This window comes from Symphodus melops (assembly GCF_947650265.1).
Source record: "Symphodus melops genome assembly, chromosome: 6".
Classification (NCBI taxonomy): domain Eukaryota; kingdom Metazoa; phylum Chordata; class Actinopteri; order Labriformes; family Labridae; genus Symphodus; species Symphodus melops.
In genome coordinates, this window is record NC_136696.1 from 21,574,208 (window position 1) to 21,599,219 (window position 25,012).

A 25,012-nucleotide genomic window follows, 5' to 3' on the forward strand; every position below is an offset into this window, starting at 1 on the left:
AAGTCTGGCAACAAAGTGCAATCAGTGTCTTCTCCTCATGTAGTTTCTCCATCTGGCAAATGTTCACACCTTTTTCATGTGAGCGGTGTCATGTTTTAAAAAAGTGCTTGTTGATTTTACTTTGATTCTTTTTGAGCAAAAAAGACTGTTAAGACTGTTTTCACCATCAGACATGCATTCACCAGTAAGGGCCTTGTAACAGAATGCTATTAAGTGGACTTTGTTATATTTTGGAGCTGTTGCATTATATGCCATCTGAAATAAAGATTCATTCATTCAAATACGAGTTTCCTCAATAGGACATTAGCTCTCCCAATACAAATACCACATAGTCTTGACTGGACAGTGAAGTAAAAAGGCTGGCTATGCTGATAAGTTTGAGAGATGAAAAACTGGTCTTTTTCTAAAAGTGCTGTAGTCTGAATTGGTCCCAGTTCACAAGACTTGAAAAGCAGCTTTGGGGAGATGCTGAAGACAAAAAATATTAGGTTATCGTCACACCTGGATAAAAGAAACAGACAATTTACTGCTGCGATGAATTGCTATGTGAAGTGGTAGGAGTGGGTCTCTTAGCCTGAGATGCTCCTTTTTTCAAAGGACTGTCAAAAGGAAATGCCAAAAAGCTGTTTGTTTCTGGATATTAATGTATGACCATCTGTTATCCAGTTTCCTTTCCTTTTCTGGTGAAATGGCTTTCTAAAACCAGATTCCTGTGTCCTCTGAGTAGCCTACTTGATGGTTTAGATACTTCTCACGGCTCTTTCGGGTTAATTCCTTTTCCAATCAATCTGAAGCTTTAACCTTTGGTGACCTCCATGTTGTTCTAATTCAATTTAAATTGAACTCTGGGTGATACAACGTATCTGAGGAAGAGGATTATTGTTCTCAAAATTGAGAAAATGGATTTCCTCTAGTGCTAAAATGTTTCAGCTTATTAAAACACAATATAGGCAAAATGTGAATTATTTGACAATATTGTAATCTAACTTCTTAAGAAATATGTATCAACCATTTTTAAAAAAAGCTTTTTACCATATCCTGATTAAAATGTCTGTTTGCTCGTCTCACGGAGTTCCCAGTGTTCTATTATATGTGAAAGCATAGGGGGATTCATGTCAACCTTAGTAAGTCCAATGGTAGATATAACAGAAGAGACTTTTGTCTTTAAAACTACTTTTATCATTTGTTTTTCTTTTCATCTTAGAATATCAGTCCTCACTTTGAAAAAACATTTTGTTAAAAAATGAAATTTTGCAAACCCATCTTCTGAGGAAAAGAAATGCAAGAAAGTTACCAAAGAATTCCCAGTGAAAAACTAAGCAGGCAATGATGAGTTTTAAAACACACATTAAATTCATACAGATAACTGAATAAAACAAAAATGTTATTTAAAAAAAAGTGCATTAAAGGGTCTGTGTCTTTGTGATTTTTTTTATGAACTATATAAGTGAGCCCTTTGCCCATGTCAGTGGTGGCCCACGTAAAACACTGGTGGGGCCTGTGTTTGGAGCCAGCTCAACATAAAAGTTCACAAGCCAATGTCAGTGAGCTTAGGTAGGTTTTTATATTATTTATATTATATATGTACATCATAACTACATTGGACAATCCAGATGCATTGTTCGAGTGCTTTACCACACATTCTAGTTCTCAAAACCTGCAGGAGGCTTTTGAGAGAAATGGGCCTATAAATCACTTCCCACTTTTTAGGCTCAACCCAAAACACTCATTGCTCAGGTGCTTAATAATACTGAATTTAACAACTATTAATTTAAAACATTCAAAGAAGCATGTATGTATCACATTTTAACCATATTTGATTTAAAAAAGAAAACATTTTACAGGCTTATTTGTCATGGTTTGGTTTTGTCTCTGTGTTTCTTCTAGTTTTAGTTTTCATTCTGTCCTTAGTGTTATTTGTTTCCTAGTGTGGATTGTTTCCCTTGTGTGCTTTAATGTGTTTCATAGTCTTGTGTTTACTTTAGTCTTGAGTGTGTTTCCCTGTGTCCTCCTATGTTGCATGTTAGTTTATTTCCTGTCTTGTGTTTTAAGTCTAGTCTTTAGTGTTTCCTGTTTTATTTTGTAGATCTGGTTTTGGTGGTGGTGTCAGTGTTGGGTTTTACTTTGTACTTGTCCTCAGTGTTCTGGTCCTGTGTTCTTTGTTCCTTGTGTTTCCCGCCTTTGTGATTGCCCTGATGTTCCCCACCTGTCTCGTTAGTCTCACCTGCGTCTGATTACCCCTTGTCTATTTAGTCTCTGTGTTTGCCTGAGTTTCTTGTCGGTTCATTGTCATTGTCTCGTGGTTTGTCATAGTCCTTTGTCTTTTGTCCTGAGTAGTTGTAGTCTGTCGTTGATCGTTTGTTCCCTGCCTTTTGGATTTCGTGCGGAGTAAGTTTTTGTTTTGTGTTTTTGCCTTTTGATTTTGAGGCTGCTTTTTGTTAAATAAATCTTTATTTTCCGCAATTGGGTCCTCCTCCCTGTATTCTGCCTGCTAACTCCGTGACATTATTAGTACAGCTTAAAACAACAAGACTGAAAACCTTCTAACAATCAGAAGCAGCCTTCACAAGCTCAGTACAAAATACTACAGTCATAAAGTGAACAACAACCAATACATGTGGCATTTAACAAGTCTTTAATTTTGTAAAGTCAGTGTAACCTGTCAGTTTGCTAAAGACTTATACAATTAGATGCACCTATGAGCACGCGCGCCCACACACATGCACACACACACGCAGGCGCACACACAGGCGGTGCGTTTGACTCGCCAAATTCGACGTCGAAGCCCATGTTTATGTCGGTGAAGATGAACTCCATATCCAAGTAAGTGATAATCCATTTTTTTCTTTGAATTCTAGGTTATCTGTCTTTGCTTGCTAGCCAACGCTGTTAAAAACAAGCTAGCAACAAGCAAAACTGGAGGCCAGCCTGTTTAACTCTCTTTGGTTTATGTCATCTTACTTTTGTTTGTGATCGTCCAGAGTTCCAGTTTTTTATTGGGTCTCTTTATTAGAGAACTTCCAATTAAGAGTTTATTCTAAGTATGACAGCGACCACATAGGCCTACTTGTTTCCTGCTGTTTCAAATCAAATATCATCTTCCACTTTGTTTACTTCGGTTAGGATGCAGTACTGCTTTTGGCCACAGTGACAACTCATTACTTTCTAGAGGGGCGCTATTACTAACATTGGAGGAAGTGCCTGTTATTTAGTATCGGACCACATTTGATCAAAGAGAGGCAAATACCCCCATTTGAAAACAATACCAATATAAGACAAAATAAAAACATGTATATGTTATTTTATTTTTTATTGAAATTACAGATTTTTCCCATAGACACCATAAGAAATGGTCTTGTACTTGATTGCAATATAGGTTGTTATATGCTTTGCTTAATGTACATTCATAGAGAGAATATTTGTTTCAACGCCTTTTATTTGAATATATTAGATATGACACCTCCACTATAACCTCACTAATAAACATAACAATTCATTTACATATTTCGGACCCTGCCAAAAAAGTTGAACATACTTCTTTAAGAACTGAAAGCAGAGCTATTTTATTGAATTGCAATATTATTTTCCAACAATGCTATTAATGTTTACAAAGCTGGAGTAGGTGTATCCTGGCCATAAAATGGTGTCAGAAAGCTTTTTACATCTTCAGGAAGTGTAGCCTTCTCAGAAACTTTTCTTAACTGAAAATGATCACAGAGTCAAGAAAATGTTTTTTCCTCAAACTGAATTGTCATCCCATCATTAAAATATTTATTATAAAAGAAGAATTATTGTTACCATGAGCATTCTCAATATGAGGCTGACCTTTATTTTATTGTGAGGTCTTGGGGAAATCAATGTTATTTAGAAATGTACCCAGTTTATGAGATACTTTCCTTTTAATTGGCCATTTGCTCATAAAATTTTACATGCACTGGTAAATATTTTACAATTGTAAGCGTTCAGAGTGACCATTAAGCCAGCACATGAGAGGCAAAATTAATATTTCAGAAGTCAATTTTAAATTGGAACAAAGTGGTAATAAAACCATCATTCATTCAGGGTTTTCTTTGTCCTCTGTTTAGAATGAATTCTGTAGGATTTGTATTAGCTTAGTTAGCTGTAGTATCCCTACAAGGGTTTTAAAAGTCAGTGATTAACGTTAATGTCAGAGAGAAGACTGCAGCATGAAGAAGTCTCACCTTCTCTCAAACCCAGCATGCAGTATCCTTTTTCAGAAGAACCATTTACTCACAGCTTCATTGTTTTATGCACATTCTCCCCGGATATTCCACACAGCCCTTAAATGGTTCAGTCTTTAATATATCAGTTTTGTCTCCTGTTGCGATTTTTTTTTAAATTCATTCACCACGCTTCTATACCCATCGGAGTATGACTGAGAGGGAGTAACACAGAGTACAGATGAAGTACAAAAGGTTCTCTGGCTTGGAGGCTTTTGTACAGAAAACCATTTTTTTATTTTGAATTTTGTCTACTTTGAAAAGTGCTTGCTGCATACTTACACAAGAGAAAAAGAGGGCATTTTATAGAGAAAGTCAAAAGTGTAACGGTTGGATTTGCTTTCTGCTGCAGGGCAGTATTATTTCTGATTATAACTGGACTAAATGTATGGAAAGGAGAAAAGATTGTTGTCCAGTTGAAAACTTGGACGTTTCTGTTGAGGGAGTATTGCCATGCAGAGTGAAGTAAAAGAAATGAGGGATTTAGCACTTTTAAATCTTAATGACACAATTATTTCTCTGCTTCTATACAGTGCTGAAACTAGATCAGAGCTGTTTTAGTGTGTGATCCTCAGTCGCTTCTCAAATGTAACCTCAAGAGGGTCTGGGGTTAATGCCAATCAAAGTGTCAGCCTCTTCCACTGATACCCCAGCACAGCATATTCCCTGCACATGAAGAAAGCTCTCTGTTCTTTGACTCATTTCATCATTTCAGTGCGTCATTCCAACACAACATGAACTATGTTACCATAGAATACCTGCCCCTTTCTTAGAACTGTGATGATACTTTATCCTTTTTTTTTTTGCTTTGCCTTAAAATAAAACACAAGTTCCAAAACAAATATGAACTGATAATTCTAAGTATTGTTCAAGTAACAAAAACCTGATCCATCGCTGCTTATTCCTCCGTTGTTCCAAAGACGATTAAAAAACACATCAGTGAGGCACAACAGGTGCTGTGGTTTCTCATTAGCAGGAACGCAGGCCTTTAGTTCTGTCTCTTTCTGATACTAACAACAGTGCTGCTACTTTAAAAACTCACCAAGGCGCCACACAACGCTTATTACTGGATGGAAATAGCCCCCCGAACAAAACAGCTATTTCATTTGCAAAAAAAAATACTTTCAGCTGTTAACAGAAAGTCTTGTGTAAGTGAGAGCAAAAGCAAACAGTTGGACAGTAGACATAAAGTCGCCCATTGATCTTTTTGAGCTTTTTGTTGTTGATTTTTGTGGTGACTTTATTGTAGTCATATGATTCAAGTTGAAAGTGTTTTTTTCCATTGGAATCCTTACTGTAAACTTTGTGTCAATAAAAAGGTGAGAGAGCGAGTAGAGTTTTGTCTGTAATGATGTGTCCACGTTCTTCATCGTTCACTTCATGTCCATAACATTTGTATGTCAATGGAATCTATCCCTGCACATAGTTCGAGGAAAAGCTACCGAATGTTCGCAGTGAAAGTGAACTCTTCAGTGAGGCATTGCTTAAGTGCATTATCATCTCATATTTGAAAATGCATGCGTGTTAATGTGGCCAATGAGGTCACACACTGCTGGGAAATAAACTGCCCTTACAGTAACTTCTTCTTGCGCAGTGACCACAATGAGGCACTGGGAAAGATTCTCTGTTATTCCGCAATAACAGAGGAAAATATCTGTTCGACGACTCTGCATGTTGTTGACACAATCTGTACGAAGGGCCGGAAAACAAAAGGCGAGAGAGATTGTGTTTGTTACCTGAATTCACTGTGTAATGGAGGAGACTGTTTGGAGGGAGCAGAAGATGCAGCCTCAGATGGGAGGGTTTCTCCAGGGACACCCACACCTGAATAATAATGACACAGCCTGACAATTGAGCTGAGTGGAGGGGTTAGTGTAAACCAGTCCTGTCACAACAGAGACAAAAACACACAATGGTGTTTTAAGTAGAAGGGATTAGAGCTTTTAGTCATTCTGGCAAGATTGGAGGATTCCCAGAAGACACCACGGATAGAGCAGAGGCTTTCCAATGTGTGGATTCTCTTTTCCTTCACAACAAATCTGCACACAATGAGTGGACAGAGGGGCACAGCTGGAAGTGTACAGGGCCGCTTTTACGCTAAGAGAAATCATTTTCAGGTAATTATAACCAGAAAAGATGTATCAAAATCAATGTGCTCATGATCATATCTTCGCTCTTGGAGAAAGAATGCGTTTCTCGAGCTGCCGGCTTCATGAATAATGCAAGAAATCCAAATGCAAAACGAAAGACAGAAAATATACGTCACGCAAGGTTCAACATCATAATAAGAATAGTAAAGCCTCCACAGTCGATTATCATCCAACCTCGGCTTCATATCAGCTGTTTGTTCTCTGCATTTCACACCTTTATCCGGGCTGATTGAAAGAACAATCATCATGATATCAGCTGAGTGGTTGCTCTTAACTTGTGTTCAGTAACATTACAGCCACATGTAAGAGAGAAAAAAAGAGGTGTGGCTGTGATTAAATGGCTTTTCTGGGATAAGGTGTATAGTACTATTTTGATTAGGAAGAGGCATATACTAAAATATGAATTAAATAAAGGAGGATGTGGACAAAGTCAGAAGAAACGTTTGATATGCTGGTATGCTGATTTAAATTTGATCAAAAACGTACAGATATCAGGTAGATCCTGCTGTGCTGGTCGATTCCTCGTCTTGAATGTGCACTTGTTTTTTTGGGTTTTTAAAAAAAAAAATGAAACCAAAGTGCAGCAGCTTGAAAGGCTGTAAGAAGTGCTACCATGAAGCCCTTTACAGCTGTCTGCTCTGAAGCTCAAATGTGCTCGTCATTAGAGAGCACGGACGTAGAGGCAGCAGCAGGATGCATCACAGAAAGCCTTGGGGAACTTGCTGTATGTTATAAGAGTTCATAGTGTAAATGCAATCATTTAGGAAACCTGGAATTAGCATTTCATCAGTAAAAGCTCCGGCAGGTTTCCTCTTTTAATTAAAAATACAGAAAGAGAGATTTTTAATCAGCACACATGTCGATATCCATCACTGCTGTTTAATGAGAATGTTCACTTAGCTTCAAAAAAATATTTTTCAGGTTCTCAGACTATAATGGCACACCCGACACATCAGCTGTGTGCTCTTCATCTCATCTCAATGCAAATAGCAGCCACTCGTGGTGCTCCATTTCTTTGTGCATCGTCATCAAAGGTACACAAGCACACCAGCGTTGACAAAGGTGTCACTAAACACCAACTGTGAAAAGCACTTTGGGCCAGATCCACTCAAGGATTGCTCTGCTTTTGTTGCTAAACCTGTGCAAGCAAGAGTTAGTGAGAGATAGCAGATAATCCACAAAGCTTTTGCAAAGAGTGGAATGTGTACAAACTGTACTGTGAGGCAGGTTTCTTTATTTTTGGGGATGCAAAGCTACTTCCACCACACCTCCTGGCAGCCTTTTCAGGCATTTAAAATAACTGTAGAAACAGTCCATCTTTACACTGATTGTCTGCTTTGTTTTAGTAGTTTGTATAGAGCCGTCAGTATTTAAGTTACTTTTATAACCAGCACAATTCTTATTGGAGCTTTAAGACAGTTTCTAAAAGGGAATTTAGAAATGTTTCAGAGAATCTAAGGTCACATTTGCAAACAGCTACAATAGATAATAATTCGTTGGAGTAATAGACAGAAAGGTTTTGTCAGCTCAATAGTCTCTGAAGCCACGGAGTCGACCAGCTTCACCTACTTGAGAAAGCAAATGTCAGCAGGAGTGGAAAGAATACAACAATATTGTATGCAAGTCAAAGTCCAGTGACTTTGATGAACTTGTCTTAAGTATATAAGTCAAATTACCAGTCTATGAATTTACTTAAAGTACTTTTGAGTTGTGAATTTTAGCGCTTGCTCTTTTGTTAACACTCCTCAAATGTTTCTTTTATTTCTGACCAGAAGACGAAGAAGCTGAAGCTGAGATGAATTCACACTACATGCCCTGGAGGTTTCAAATAAGATAGGAAGTCAGATATAACCATGTATCAGTTTTCTATTTTCTACCCAGTTGTAAACTCACTGCTGAAAAGTTTTGCTCTGAGTTTTGTCAGTTTGTTTTTTCTGATTCGATGCCCTCAGGTGCACCAGAGGTGAGGTCTAACATACACTTCAAACTTCTTCCAAGAGCTGAAAAGTACACGAGGTTTAGTCTCTTAGCAGCTCAGACAGTACAGTAGGAGGGTAAAAGCTTTGCTTAAAGCATCAATATACATAGTTGCACTATACTTGTATATGTGTAATGACAATAAAGTTGAATCTCATATCATCTCATCTCATAATGGCACAATAATTTTCAACAGGTAGAATAAGAAGCTAGAAGTTAGAAATGTGTACGGCCTCATGGCACTAGTTCACATGGCCTTCAGTATGCATAGAAATAAATCAATAAAACCAGCACACATTAAAAAGGTGTATCTTGGGGCGCCGGTGGCGCAGCGGCAGCGCGCGCGCCCCATGTAGCGAGGCTTTGCTCCTCGCGCGGGCGGCCCGGGTTCGCGTCCGGCCTGTGGCCCATCTCCCGCATGTCTCTCCCTGCTCTCTCTCCCCGTTTCCGACTCTATCCACTTTCCTTCACTATCATTAAAGGCAAAAGGCCAAAAACAAATCTTTTAAAAAAAAGGTGTATCTTACCCTTTCTGTTCTACAAGTTAGCTTAATAACTGTGAAACCTCACAATCCTAACTAGCATAATAGTGACCTCTCCAATGTAGCCATTTAGCCACTGATTAAGCCATGGCTTCATTTAAAAAAAGCACCTTAACATTGGTATAAAGAAAGGGTCAAACTAATATCTGTCCTCCCGGACAAGTGATCAAACCTTTATTCATGACTTGGAGCAAATCATTTAAATGTTCCCAAGGATTAGATTGTTGTTTTGTTTTAAAGCTACATGAGTTTGATAGGAGTACGCTAGGACACTCTCAACTTTGAACATGTTCGACTGCAAGCCTTGTCCATTATGTTGCTTTTGGCTCCTCTGGCTACTTTTGACCAATCCGACAAATCTTAGAGTCTGGATGATTCATTCTAACCGTACACAAGGGTATGTTCATATCTTAAAACATATTCTGAGCATGATTGTTGGAAGGATCATTATATCAAAACGAGTGTGTTGATAATCATTTAAGAAGTGTGCTGGATTATCCTCCGGCGTCACACTGTAAACCTCAGCGCTCTACAAACAGGATTAGAATGTAATCTTCTTCTTAAAGTGTCACTCTCATGATTTGTAAAGTTACAAAACCTCTGAAAAATAAATTCAATTACAAATGTCAGCTGTTCCATTCTACAGGCAAGTTTCTGACTGTTTACTGCTCTATGTGGTCAACACAAAAGATCGATCCTAAATTGTTAAATCAATCCATGAATCATCCATTTATCCTCGGTTAAGGTTAAACAATCACCTCTCTGATATTAGAGTTGCAGTTACCCCTTGTTTCTAAATGTACAGTATTAATCAATATTTATAAAGTCACATGACCCAGAATAAATACTTCACTCAATGTAACATTTTCGAGTTGACTCCACATCAGAGGCTTCTCATTGATTTCTCTTGAACACCTTTATAGGTAGAATATTGAGTGAACAGAATTGAACGGCAGCTGGCTAAAGGTAAAAGGAAATCCATGCATGCTGGAGGGACTTAATGAAATAGAGTGAAGCCAGACCCTTAAGGCACATACCAGTGGCTCACTCTGGGTCCCAAGGCAATAAAGATTTTCTCTTTTAATTGAAATCTTGGTATTCTCTCGTCGTGATGGGCACTCTTTTAAATAAAGGCAGTGTCTCCTCTCGGACTGTTTATTCCCTTAACACAGTAATGGCTGCTCCACTGAGCTGTAATGGCTCTTTGTCTGTGGAACTAATGTTTTCCTCTTTATATTGTAGTTGATGTGATTGTTTATGGACAGAGGTTTTTTTTTTCCTGAATTGCAAATCACTGAATTAACCTACATTTCTGCTGCTTGTGTTTTAAGACTACTAAACAAGGGCTACAGGCCTCTGAAGAATATGTGCTTCTAAGGAAAGATTTAAGGACTAATATACTGTATCTGTTTTCCAAAAGACTCCGTAATGTGATGTTCTTGTATTTTCATTCAAAGCTAATTTAACACTGTCCTAAGGGGATCTATTAGTTACTTAGGCCTCTTTGCTCAGGACTTCTTTAAAAAAAAAAACAGCTAAGACATTTTTCTTCCAAAGTTCTCATTGTTTTATTTGGAAAATTGTTGAGTGATACTTTGTTAATCTGTCACTTTTTCAATGGAGTTTTATCCTCTTGGCTGTAAACTGTCACTACAGCCAGGAAGTTCAACTTAACTCGTCCTTGACAAGCGACGCCAGTAAAAGGCCATGTATGCAGGTTCATTGATAGTAGAAGTTGTTATTTTTCACATCATAGTACTTAATTTTCTACAAACCAACTTTAGTTCCATTGTATAGTTTAATACAAATATAAATTAATAGATGATATGGTGTTTAAGGATGCAGGTTTTTCCTGTTCTGAGACTTACTTCAAATGGAGTACCTTTTTAACACTTTACAAGGCTGGACCTTCCCAGTACTTCCTCCATCAATGAGGTATTGTACTGGCTGATTTAATATTGATAATATGTCGCTCTGCATTATGGCGAGAACATATTTGAATAGTATCTATATGGAGTCAGAACACAACTGCAGCTGCTGTAAAAAAAACAACAACCTTGGAGACATTAGAAATTCCCTTTTAGTTCAGTTAGTTCACCTCACAGATTGACATCTGCTCCAGAGAGAACCAGGCTGTCTTTAGAAATATTCCATTATATCGTCATATAATCTTCTCCCCGACAATCAGTCATATCCCTGAAAAATTAGACCATCCATTTTCCCCAGCATGCATAAATAATGATAATGACTTGTAGGAGCTTCGAGGAGGAACCATCTCTAGGTTTTTTTGTGGTCAAAGTGCCCTTGAAAATTACAGCAGGTCTGAAAAATGGCCTTGTTGGAGCAATTTGTACTATATTCCGTAGTTGAAAGCATGCAGCTCATTATGCAGCTTGGTAGCCTTTAAATTGCATTGTTGCTGTAGTTTGTCTGATTCATCTATTTCAGTTTGGCAAATGCCTTAGAGTGCAGGAAATAGAATGGTAAATTAGTTTGAGATTAGGTTTTTATAATAGGTTTCACATGAGGGGCAAGCTACATTTTTCCAGAAATCCCAGCTCATTTAACACTTCCATCACGGGCAACAGTTCGTGAGGTGGAGAGAGATTTGTGGTAAATTGTGGAGTTTGGGGGAACAGTCCATTTAGCCCTGGAGATATCCAAATTCAAATGAGAGGCATTTCTCTTCTGGTCTGAAACCAAGCTTGGAAATTCACCCAAAGGGAGGGAGGGAGGGGGGGGGGGGGGGGGGGGGGGGGACAAACAACTGATAGAACCAGCCTAGTCTCATCTCGCAGAAGTTCTCATTTGACCATGAATGTTTTTCAGGTCGCACTGAGAGCTTCCCTTTTTCCCGTGTCAGAGAAAGAACGTCGAGGCAAATCCATCATGTGTCGTCGGCTGTCAGACTCCTGCAAAGACAATTAAAGGTTGCACACACAGGTCAAACTACCCCAATAGTCAATGAAGCAGCTGGTGTGTGGGCTTATAGACGATAGATTCATTAGGAAATGCCACTGAGGGAGGGATTCGAGGGGAAGACCATTAAATGACCGACTGAATATGAGGTTTGGGACTCAAGGGACTAAAAAGGGGAAAGAAAAGGACAACTAATATGAAAAAACAACAGTAGAGAACAAAGTGTTCCTATTATTAAGCAATTAAAGCAGCTTTTGTCAAAATTGTAAACGACAGGCAATAAAGTTGAAGTTATCTCGGTGAGAAAAAGTCAAACAGACCGCAGAAGGTCGACGAGAACGTCAGTAAACAAAACAGAAATGGTAGATAAAGCCCGCACTGTAAGCCAAGGTCTTTGGCACGCCTCCCAATAAGTCAACAGTCATGTACACAATCATAACCATACCTTCATTTGCATACAACACAAACACATTCTTGGCATCAGGCCAAGCCACCGACAATTTACGGTCAGTGATGCGGCTGTCATGCTGGTGCATGAAAGCGGACGGCCGTAATAGTGCGTGCAGTCAATCGGCAACCATGAATCACATGCTCAGTCCATTAATGCTGCTTGTCAGTGGTGTCTACAACACAATCAAGAAAAGTGCGGCGTATTGAATCACAGGGCATATTGTTCACTAACAATACTTTGCATGGCATTGATTCCAACCAATAGTCCTTGAGCTCTCAGGCTCCGGGATGTAGCTCATTGATGAGCCACTCAAGGGAGAAAAGGTCGCTTGAAGTGATTGATACCCTCTTTTATGAGTGGTAATACAGATGGTATTACTTGTGCATTTTGAATGCTCAATCTCGATGACATTTGCTCCAACTGGGTCATAAAAAGCCAATACCAGAGTCAAAGTGAGTAATAACATCCTTATTTTGGTGTGTTTGAATGTTATGCATCTATAAAACATGCCGCGCTATCGTCTATGCGATGGCAATGGCGATGGCGGCGGAGATGAGAGCCCTTGGGGTCATGTGGAAGCTCTTTGAGCTGTTGTTTATGGCTGATGAGTCGGATGAGAGCAACCGCCGCCCTCGGGTAGACGGCGTATGGATTATCTGTTGAATCATTGATCCACACGGCCTAGCTGTAAGGGAAAGGCGTCATTAATCCAGCTCTCCTCTCGTTCTTTGAGGAGTGAATTCAAATATTTTGTTCGAAAGGGGATTTGATTTGCAGGCACCGAAAAGTAGAACCTGGAATAACTTTTCTTTTAAGAAAGCTAGCAGACTGTCTGCAGTGTCACTCCAGAAGTCATTTGGTGTACTATATGTACTTGACTGAAAAAATGTAGGACAGGCATAAATAAGCCCTTCAGGGAACAGTTACCTAACTTTTCAATGAGCAATTATCAGAGGAAAAGTTTCTGAAAGTTGTATTAATGACCAAAAAACGGATAGCTTTGCTGAGTTCACTGCTAATTAGCAGATGTTTGCATTCTTATTCTTGTTCCAACAAAGCTTAGCAGGAATTTAGAATATTTCTTCTAATTATTGTAAAGTGAGAAAATGTTATCCGTGCTGTCTGACTGCAGGCACTGAACTAGAGATTTCATTTGATTTCCATATGAATATTAATCATCTTGTTCTGCTTAGAGTGGCAAATTCACTCCTCAGCGTGATACTGAGGGATCCATGCATAGCTAATGCTCAACAGTAAATTACATTAATTGTTTTAAACCCTGACATATCAGCACAATTATACCTGTCTCAGCAGTGCTGGCAAACGTATTATTGATCAAAACGTTCACTTGTTAAATGATATCCTTCTGCTGCAGGAAAGGCAGCGAGCAGAGAGACAAATGCGCAAGGGGAAACAGATTTTTCTATTGGATCCTCTCAACTGTGATAAACGTACACTGTCCTCTCATCCCTGCTCTGGTTTGTCACTTTGTTCAGGTTATAAAACTGACAAGATACACGGCTCACTGTCAGGTTCATGTCGAGACAAACTGGAGTCTCATCCTCACTCAGGAGTGCTGTCATCCGAAGAGAGGAGATTGAGGAGGAGGAAAGCTTCTGTGTTTTATCTACTCAAACCTTTAAGCAACAATATGTAGGGGTTTAGTTTGGTCCCCTTTGGGGTCTCTGAGTGTAACTGCACTGTTGTACGACATAATGCTATTACGCCTACCCCGCCTATACAAACAATGTTAAACAATACCAAGACCAGAACTCTGACATCAACCTTTCTGACCACTTGTGCTTCTTTGCTTTGAGCCAATCACTCCTTGATTGTTCTTCTTCAAAATATAATTACCATCCTGTCTTTCACAGCTACTCTTAAACAATCCCAAACCTCCAAAACACCATAATTAGCACCACTATGCTTCACAAGACTCAACTCATCAGTTCAGTCTTTCTCCAATTCTTAATAAAGAGGCTCCACTTCCATCAAGTCTGAACAATGGTCCTTCTATTTCTACTAACAACTAACACCAACAGACACACTTATAAAAAAAAGTAGGTCTTTAGCTTTGTAACATCCAGACATCTCAGGTGTAGTCGACCAAAAAGATTCTTAAAAAATGATATAAGATTCCTAATTACAGTGTCTTCAAACAAGACACGTCGCTCCTTGTGTGCTGGCTGAGTTAACAGCGTTAAATATCAAGAAATGGCGAAAGCTGCTCATTTCAATACTTGCGTATCCCCTAGTGGCCGAAAAAACCTGCTTCAGCTTTAAGTACTTGTCTGCATTAATAACAGATTAAATCGTTCATGCTAACAGAAGCTAAACCATGGGCATGTAATGTAAATGATATTTCAATAAGAAGAAAACTTTAAAGCACAGAGTTTATAAGTCATTTTACATTGCGGCACAAACTATCGTAGTTGACTTTGTTGGACTCTGCACTGAAAAACAGATCTTCAGCGTATACACTTTGCTTTGCTTTTTTCCTTTTTTTTTTTTACCTCAAGTAACAAGGATTTTGATGAACTTGCACTTTCTAGTACTGCAAAATCCTCACTTTGTGACCATTTTACTCTGTGTCGGGCCAATAGCCTCCGACTGGTATAATTTATGCTTTGGCTTAAGAGTGCTATTGAACGTCACGGAGACCAAGTGGTGCAAGCCATAGCATGAATAATCCATGGGCAGTTCCTGTTAGACTAAAGCAGAAAGAGACCTGAATCACAGTTATCCTCCTGGGGGATGGAAACCAGGCAGTAGCAGCATCCACTTTCTGTCTAAAAAAAAAACAAAAAACAAATATGCTCTACATGTTGAAGTTTTGCACATTTATCTTACTTAGAATTATGCTTGAAGGTGATCAATAAAACCACTGAACACTGCTCTTTAAGTGTACATCACTTCATAGGAGAAATAAACTGGAATATGAGCTTCCTTAACCTCGTAAAGACTTTTTGTAGATGAGGGGAAATAATTTGAGCTTTTTATCACAGAGGTGTCCATTAAAACATGAACCAAAGACAACTTATAGCTTCCTTAAAGCCTGCAGCAAGTCATCCAAGTTTGAGTAGGAGTAATGTGACTCTCGTTTTAACCATTCACTTTTGAAATCAACAAATTCCTACTGTGATTGCTCATTGGTTTTCAGTGCATTAACTCATTAACGTCCTCACATGCAGAGCCTTTAGACTCACTGCTGTGCTGGCTTTCCTCTGGTTCGTCATTATAAAACATGTAAAAGGGGGATAATTCCTTCCCAGAGAATGTTTCCCTCTCTCAAACTACACTTTGTATTTCCTTTGCAAGAAAATGAAATACATCTGACGGCTTCTTAAATTCATCATGTGGATCTCCTATTCCAAACACATCCGTCAATCAGCCTGTGAAACGGAGAGCCAGAGGCTACTGACCCAGACACGCCAGCTCCTTTTTGGACATCTAACAACCCGTTCTGAAGTCTTCACCCTCACACATTAATATTCCATTCTTCGCTTGCTTCAGCCTTCTAGGACGTGGTTCGAGCTCTGCCTTTGTGTTGTGTGAGTAGGCAACAACTACAGTTAATAAGAATATAAAATGAGATATAAGGCTGAGAAGGAAGCGTCCCAGAATGAAACCTTTCAAAACAAAAGTCAATAAGTTGACACAGTTTCTTCATTTTTGTTCAATATATCAGGTGTCAAACACAAAGAAGATCTACTTCCAAAACAGGGTATTCCAAATCAAACACTCTCAGCCACGATGGATTTAAAGTTGATAATTTATTCGGCCATATTGTCAGCGTTTACTTTATGAAACATGTTGAGCTACATACTGCATCGCAGGCACCATTATGAACTATTTTAAATAAATATTTATTTCCCATTCATTTTTTACACATTTGAAAGTCAATGCTGGCATTTAGTGAAAACAGTTCAACCATGGACATGATTTGGTGTTGTTACAATCTTCAGTGAAAAATTTGGGATTCATCTTTTACAGAAAGTAGATTCTGCTGGCTTGATTGAAAACTACCTGCTCTCTGTTTCATCGTGTTCCAGTGAAAAGAAAAGGTGTTATATCGGTTACATTACAGAAAACACTTTGTTTTAATACAAAGTAAACAGTGCTTTGAAATCTCCCGAACCTGAGAACATGAAATCAGCTCGCCTCATGTTACATTCTTAAGGTTGACAAAAAGTGCTCCCTGTCCAACAACGTTAATAAATACTGACATTCCCCAACTAACTAACAAGTACCTTGAAAGAACAACATCTGTATTCCATGAAACACTGAAGTGAAAAACAGCAGCTCAAATGCTGAATGTAAACTTATATTAAAACTCTTCATAAAATACTATCAATAAGAAAAGCAGATTTAATTCTTTTCCCCAAATACATTAAAAAATTGTTCGAAGTTACCGCAGCTTCCCTTAAGATCATACAAGCTCGATTGTCAAGGATACACAAAGAGGCTGGATTCACGAAGAATGGACGGAGCAACAGCTGATAGCACCGTGATTTCACAAAGCACATGGCTCTGAGGATTAGAAAGCACAAACGTGCCCAGGAAGTTGTCCCTCTCTGTGGAGTGTCTTCCTGCGTGGCGTCTGGCTGTGCGGAGAAACGGGCTGAACCTAACGCAGGTTTAGCAGGTGCAAAAGCCAATCGAGACGATCCTTTTGTGAATCGGGCGCCTCGAGTGTCCTTCTTGTCAGCTGACCTGATGTATGTTCATTGGACAGAGACGTGAACCAACACAGGCTTCAATCGATAATGAAAAATAGAACTTTACCCCTCCCAGTGTTTTCAGTTTTTGATTTGCAGTTTGTAAACAGTCAGATGGTCCAGAGTCAAACAACTCCAAAGGAATGTGTTCAATCCTTCGCATCCAGAGCCACAGACGATGGAATACGTTGCGCCATCATCTCTCTGTGACGTCCTGTTGAACAGACAGGATGCTCTGTTTCAGCTTCTTGGTAAACAGGTGACTGGCTCTTCCACAGTACGTGTTCCTTGTGCTCTTCAGCGACGCTTCCAGCGGCTCGAGCAGTGCGGTCTCCATGTTCTCACCAAACTGGTACTGTGACCGAGAGAAGGAACACGCTGATGAATATTTCAGACTAATCAGGTTATGAGAAAGCTTTTGCACATTCACATTAATGAGTCGTTGCTAACGAAGCACACTGTCATTTCAGCTCTTGTGTTTTAACACCTGTGACAGCCCTCGTGGATTATAGGAGCTGCATTTAAAGCACACACATCAAGTGGCACATTTGTCGCCGTCAGTTCAAGGTGATAATGTTCTGCATTTGATTCGTACATGTCAATTTAGAGCGTGTTTGGGTGATGAATATCTATTACCACGACTGTTCAAGAACAGGCTCAGTGAGGCGCGACAGCACAGTGGTTTAAAGCTCCGGCTGCAGCAGAGCAGATATGCTTCACTGCTATCGTTTTTTGGGGTTTTTTTTTGTAACTACATGAACAGCAAGAAAAACTTTCGCCCGTTATTATTCACACCCCAAGTTTGTTGTCACCTGCAGTACCGGTTTAGAAAGGGGCTCAGAAAAAAAGTCCACAATGCAAACATTTGCTTCCACGACGTGGAATTTATCCACCACGATACAAGAGGAGAACACGCATGACACAAACTAAGCCTTTTTGAACACGTCCCCTCGCTGACATCAACAAAAGCAACTAACTAATTAAAGGTCAAAGAAATTATTCACAGGAAAAATACTTAACCGTGCGAAAAAAGTGAAGCACTGCAAGCTAACTTCCTGTGTGCTTTGGAAAAGACGACCCGTTGAGAAAGAAGTTTGCTCCTGGAAGACGAGGGAAACCTCGAGCCCTTCACTGGATACACGTTGAGTTTCTCCACAGGTTCTTAGTCACTGAAGAAACCTCCCGCATTAGAAGCTCATGTCTGTAAAGATGCAGACGTCTTGTTTTTTATTTCGGAGGTGGACCATTCTTTGGCTGCTCCTGCATATTAAAAAGAAATCCCTATTTTACAGCATCTCATCTGACTCCAGTTTTTTGCACTCATCAGGTTACTCAAAGTCCACCGTCTTTATGATCCTTCATATACTGGAGCAGCCAGTAAAGCACCATTAACAGCCTCCTATCGATTTTTATGTAGATGCTGCTGGTGTGCTGTCCACACAGCCATCATGACGTCTCAAACTAGCATCAGCACTAAAAAATGTTTACAACTCTTCTGTGGGCTTGGCTGGGTAATGGTAGTGCCCTTTATTGCAAGCTCCCTCCGTTGGCTGGGAGAGTCCGCCTTGGGAGCCGGGCTGACTAAGGAGCTCTCGGTGCGATGGAAATGAGAGTTTCCTTCACAATTGCCTGCTCCAGGCTTTAGGATGCTGTTCTCCAAGGACCGAGTGGGAACAGAGTGGGAGGGGGAGTGAGGATCTGGAGCAACAAGAAACGAAGATAAAAGCTTCAAAAACAAAAAAGATGAAAAGCACTTCAGTAGGACCAGGCTCTTTTTTTTTTTTTTAAACGCCATTTGTAAAACAAACACTTTTATCTAACATTGATCTATTTAATACAAGCCATGTTTCAAGCTTACTCGTGACTGCACTCCTTGAGCTTCTAACATCAGGTCAGTCTGGTATGTGCTGCCTTGGATGCAGCAGGAGTATTTTTGCTGTCTGAGAGACTGATGGAGGCATGAGGGCCGAGTGCCCCATAATGAAGCCTGCTCGTTTACCTAATGGCTGAGAACATTGCCCGCACTGATAGTGGCCGGGCCCTGTGGCGGTAATGGATGGAGACGAGCTAATGAAGCTTCCCCTGCTCCCTCGATTGCTGCCTACATGTTGACCGGTGTGCTGAAATCAACAAGAGCAGATCGAAGGCGAGCAGCCATCCAGCAGTGAGAGAGCTCTCCAGCTGACTTGCTCGATTCGCTGATGGTGGATGTGTCGTGGATTTTTTTTTCTTTTTTGAGCTCTAAACTCCTGAACTACAGTTAGTGTAAAATTCACAGATGTCAGACTCGTTTTAGTCCAAGTTCTGTTGTTTTATTTGGCAGTGCCAGCATGCACTGTCAGTGCTGTGTAGGGAGTCATGCAAACTTCAAAATGCCACTATTCTGAAAATGTCTACATTTTACAGCAGGCGAAAAAAAATAAAAATAAACGACAGCCAGACCTCACCAGCTGCTCCAACAAAGTGAACTCAAACCTACAGACAAACCCAAGAGGAGGATGCTGATGATTCTATTTGTTATCAAACACAAATGAACCTGCTACTGACTACTTCACCAGAAGTCTGAACGCTTACACACGTATCTGTTAAGAACTATTAGCCGGCCTAACGACACAGACGGAGAGATCTCGACCTTTTTGGCGAGGTTTTGTATCCCACAGTTAGTAAAGTGACGACACAAATGTGAGAATGAATTCCGATGTGTTAGGTATTTTGTTATTTAGTGTTCCAGCTGACGAGATCTCTAAGAGTTATTTTAGTGGCGGAGCTGATTGGTCGGATTCAGGAGAACTGAGACAGGATGACGGAAATGTTGAACAGGCTATTGATTAGGCACTGCTGGATAGAAGCATCCATAAGAGAAAAGCAATGGCCTGGAGTGCCTATTGATAATATAATGACTAGCAAATGTTTCTTCAAATACTCCGTCACAGCTGGTGTTTCAAGAAACACCAAAGTCTAATAGATTACCTCTATAGCTTGTGAGTCTTTGAAAGAAGGAATAAACTGTATGGAGACAGTTTTTTTTCCCCATTGTAACAGGTACGACCCCTTGAGACAAGGCTTGCCTTTTTCTTTGTACTACACAGCCTCAGAGAAACTGTGACTTCGAGTTGGAAAAGCTGACTTCTACCTTTCGTATGGCCTCGTAGACAGCTCGAAACGCTGGCTGCTTATCATCGTGGTAAACTCCTCTGTTACCATGGAGAATAAAGACACCTTCTTGTTCAGCCTGTTGACAGTTGCTGCCATAAATGCAGTGGTCTGGACGGTAGTTCCACTGGCATGGGAACACATAAAGACCTTCTGTAAAACACACACACACACACACACACACACACACACACACACACAGACACACACACACACACACACACACACACACACACACACACACAGATTGAATTGATAAAGATAAGACAGAAGAACCAAGGTAATTGTTAAATTGCTAGTTGATGTCCAGAACAATAATCAGAATAGTTTTTTATAGCCAATACATTTACAAGGAATTTGTCTTGGTGTATTGGTGCAAAAAAAACGGTTAACGTGCCAAATTAACGGTTAACGTGGCTAATTAGCAAGTACTTGGATAGAATATAAAAAGCAATTACCAAATGTCTCTTGTTAAACTATGACTTTATTAACTAAATAACTTTCTTAAACAAAGTGTTGCATGTTGGGATACACAAACCTGGGTTTTGGTTAAATATGATGTTCAGAAGGTCCTGGTCCCCCCAGGTGATATTGAGTTTATACTTCTGGAGAAGGGGCATCAGAATTTCCTCCCATTTCAGTGCAACTGTTGACATGTCGTTCTAGATGGAAACATGTGGCAATAAAGAGGATATTATCATTTTGCTTAAAAAAACAACAACCTGCAATTCCATACAAATGTATCCTTGCTTAACTCGGATCAGCTCATGGAAAGTGTTCAGCTGTCTGGACTGGAGTAATATGCTCATTGTGGCAGTTTAGAAAGAAATACAAGAGTGACCTCAGCTGGTCGATTATGGCAGTACAGCTACTCCTGAGGTTTCCCTCCATAAGTCTGTTTTATGCTACAATCATTAACTGATCGTATTATGGAAGCTCAAAGTGGCAGGATTTTATGACTTATTACTTCATAGATGAGGATGATTATTTACAACTTATCTAAAGTTGTTGACTGACAGAGTCAATGTCGTGCAGTTATGTGACTTCAACACTGAGTTGAACACAACATTCAAGTTTTTTATTTGCAAATGCTTAGTTAATACTACTTTCAGCCAAGCTCTCATCATTATTATGTGTTTTAACGCCTTATGCTCCTCATGATACACTGCTATATTCAATGGTGAAGATGTACTTTTTTTTTTACATGACAGGCATTTAAATAATGCAAAAAACCATACAAGAAAAAACGTCACCTGCAATTACCTTAAAGAAATGCTCCCTGAGGCGTGTCATGTTCATGAGCATGACCCCTGAGTTGAGACCTGTCTTGCCATAGTAAGGGTGGCGGGCAAAACGATTGTACCAGCCGATGCGAGGCTCCTCGTGCTCTGGAGCCATGGCAGCTAAGTGGCTCGAATTGAACTTAGAAAGGAGGGCCCAGATGTCCTCTACTGGCTGCAGGAAAAGGATATCTGTGTCCACATAAATCAAAGAATCCACCTCCGTCAAGATCAGCTAGAACGCAAACGGAAAAACAAAAAAATGAACACTTGGTATCAATATGGAATCATTATTGAATGGGAACATGGACTTGTTCAGTGCTTTTCTTGTCTTCTGACAATAGCACTTTTCACAACATGTAACTTTTTCTCATTCCTACCAGACTCACACACTGATGGAAACTGTTCATAGCATCTGCCAAATGACTAACAGGCCATTCACATTCATTTACACCATGCTGGAACAGCAGCAGCAGCAGCAACAACTTTGGGTTCAATGTCTATCCCAGAGACACTTTGGCATTGCGTTGGAGCTTAAACCAACCTTCTGGTTTAAAGAGGACTGACTGTAACACTGAGCCCCCGGCCCCAGATTCAAAGGATGACTGTAAACATACTGGCAGGAAAAGTCTCTGGGAGGCACAAGGTTTGAAGAGCTTCTTCCACTCCTTCGCATTCTCACTGGGAAACGTGATAGGGTAGATTGCAAAGTCAAACTTGGTCTGAACTATCGTGGGCCAGGAGTCCAACTTCAGAAAAGAGAAACACAAAAAATGTCAACGTTAGCGGTATATTTAAATGCACATTTCAAGTAATTGCAGCGGTATAAAAATAAGGTTTTATCTTCAAATATTTAGGCATGCAGCAAAGGAGAACGTTTATTAAAGACTACATTACCATTGTAAGGTAATTATATATACAACTAAAAAAAGATGACTCGAGGTATGAAAGAGTTCTGTTGCTGGGGGAAACACTCACAGCATTTCTGAAGCTATCATGCAGGTCATCCTCAGCAAAGATGTAAAAGTGCAGAGGCTTTTTGCTGAGGAGAACAGCCGACTTCAACATGGTGAGAGTCTCCTCGAGCCTGGGGCCACAGGCCACCACAGCCAAGTGACTTCTCCCATCACCTTTGACTGCAGAGCCTGACCTCGCCCTAAGAGCAAAGACAAAAGTCACATGAATATTAACCCCAGCTTTTACACTCACAACGTGGAGGAACTGTCAGGACAGAGCAACGTCGATATCTGCAGGCTTAGTTGACTGCTCCTCAGCGCTGTATAATTGGAACTGCCAATGGGTTTAATAAAAGGATGTACATTATAACATGTTACTAACGTATGCTTGGTGACGCCTCCAAAAACTCCTGGTCACGTTTGAAAATATTTCATTTATTTTGTTTTCCATTTCAAGGATCACTTTGCCCTTTTTCAAAGTCCCTGTATCCAAGACATTATATTGCAATCTTTATATGTTGTAAATATTTTAGGTATGGGCTTAAGTTTTGACTTAAATATGAATTAATTGATTCAAGAAGAAATAACTTTTGCAGATCATGGCTTAACGCTGGGTTTTTGAAAACAGGCAATGAGTAAGGTCTTTTACCTGCAACGTAACCATGAGTAATGTCTTTTTATCTATTTTTTGTGAAGTATCTTGCGATAACACTTGTTATAACTAAGCACTAAAGAATGACTGATAACACTTTAGTAGACAACAGAAGAAAGCCTAAAGAGCATAAAATAATTAGTGCCAAAACTTGGACTTCATATCAAGGAGTATTACCCTGCTTATGACAGTACTACTAATTCGGTGATGGGTTAAAGGATTAATAATCTGTCATAAAATTACAAGCACTTAACTAAAGCATAAGTAATTGTCACTCTGAGACAAGTAAAACTGAGACCTGAGGTTTAAGTTAAACCCCTGAGCACACTGGATCAAATAGCTTTTAGATTACAATTCAAACTGATCTGTCAGCATGCTGCAGTCCTGCTTGCCTTTTATGAAGCTCCTTACAGAGTCCTTACAAGGTAGCAGCACTAGGTGCAGCACTTACTTTGAACCATGGAGCTAGAAAGAAAAGTTATGAGTTGAAGTCAATTGATTGAATCAAGATACACAAAATCCTTCATACCTAAGAGACGAGTCCAAAAAGCAGTTCACTCCACAAACATCAGCAGGAAGTCTCCAATATGGATCCCAGTAAGAAACTGACTGTGATTTACACCTGACAGAATAAAAACATGATCTTTTGGGTATGAAAATCAATTTATTGGATATAAGAACAATGTGTGTTGGGTGGTAGAGATGTCCTGCTGAATAACCCAAGAAGAAGAGGAGGAGGAGGCAATAAAAAGGGCACAGCATTAACTCTTAACTAGTCAACAGGTGGTTAGTTAGCTGACAGGTTAAATCACGATGGGAACAAGCATTAATAAACATTCAACTTTGCAAAACACAAACAAAACTGAAACCTCAAATGTGTCTAGTAACATTTTCGCTCGGTAGCAAACAAGCGCTAACTAAGTTTCACAGGTTAGATATATGCCGACATTTTTTTTTTTTATTCTCCCACATCAACATACGTGATGAAGGAGACTGTAAATGTATCGAGAACTATCTCGTCGAGCTAAATCACTAATGTGCACAGTTACGAAGGGAAGTTAAGGCTAGTTGACACATAGCGCTAATTTAAGCTAACCTGTCGAGGAGGCCTTCCAGTCCTGGCACTTTCCTGAGAAGCTGCCCGGTGTCATGACTGCTCCTTCTCGGTATCCCCTGTTCTTTCGGGCGCCTACTTTCTCTGTCCTCCAAGGTGTCGGCGAGCTGGCTGAATACATACAGCACTGAAAACAAGGTGAGAACAACGCACAGGAGAAATGCTTGAAGGTAGCATCGCATTTTGTTTCAAGTTTTAAGCGCTAACTGAACATTTTCCCGTCTATTTGTGCCAGCACCCGTCCTGACACTTTACTTATCTATCATATAGATGAAGTCCTGTGAGGTCAAGGACACGCTGTTGGTGTTTACAGTTTTCCGCCCCACCCACTTCTGATACACGTGTTTTTACATGGTCAGACATCTGTCACTACAGGGTGCACAAAGTTGACAGCTACAGTAAATGACATATGATTGGTGAACTAAGGCTGCAGGCAGCTTGCAAACACTGTCAGCACTGTGTGTGATGTGCTACGACATAAATGTCACAGAATGGGGGGCTTATTTTCCTTTGCCCATGTAGATGCCTAATGATTCACCTCTAAGATGTTCTCAGCCTTTTGTTTTAATTTTTCCAAAGTTAGGGTTTCAGTTAAATGACCTGTGAAAAAGTTAGGGGGAGAAAAAACTGGCACTCAACAGAGATGGTCCAAATCCAACTCATGTTATTGAAGAAAAACAAGTTTTGTGAAAGAATGTAGCCTACAAAAAAAGTAGTAGTAGATGTCCTCCACTCAGACGTTCTTGTGCTTAAGCAGCATCAGCAACACACACATCAAAAGAAACAAAACTGACAACTGTATTTGTAATTATACAACGTTCATCTTGGATTGATAACATTACTTTGCAACCTCAAAGTT

General features: G+C 39.8%; 1 protein-coding gene across 2 annotated transcripts; it reads right to left on the minus strand.

Moving 5' to 3' along the window:
* Nucleotides 1–16,034: 16,034 nt before the first annotated feature.
* gxylt1a (glucoside xylosyltransferase 1a) lies at nt 16,035–24,561 on the minus strand. Of its 2 annotated transcripts, XM_079345963.1 has the most exons (8): nt 24,136–24,561; nt 23,569–23,661; nt 22,410–22,587; nt 22,049–22,180; nt 21,415–21,666; nt 20,690–20,813; nt 20,132–20,304; nt 16,035–17,353 (listed from the first exon to the last, which is right to left on the minus strand). In XM_079345963.1, the coding sequence occupies exons 1-8, from the start codon at nt 24,333–24,335 to the stop codon at nt 17,195–17,197; spliced, it is 1,311 nt and encodes a 436-aa protein (XP_079202089.1). In that variant the 5' UTR covers nt 24,336–24,561; the 3' UTR covers nt 16,035–17,194. The 2 variants fall into 2 exon arrangements, with proteins under 2 accessions (XP_079202089.1, XP_079202090.1); XM_079345964.1 differs by lacking the exon at nt 23,569–23,661.
* Nucleotides 24,562–25,012: the final 451 nt, after the last annotated feature.

Coding starts and splice junctions, on each gene's coding strand:
- gxylt1a (XM_079345963.1), bottom strand. CDS start 24,335: ATGCGATGCTACCTTCAAGCATTTCTCCTGTGCGTTGTTCTCACCTTG. Junction 23,662..24,135: donor CTGGAAGGCCTCCTCGACAG/GTTAGCTTAAAT, acceptor TTATTCTGTCAG/GTGTAAATCACAGTCAGTTT. Junction 17,354..20,131: donor TCTACGAGGCCATACGAAAG/GTAGAAGTCAGC, acceptor TCTCGGTCACAG/TACCAGTTTGGTGAGAACAT.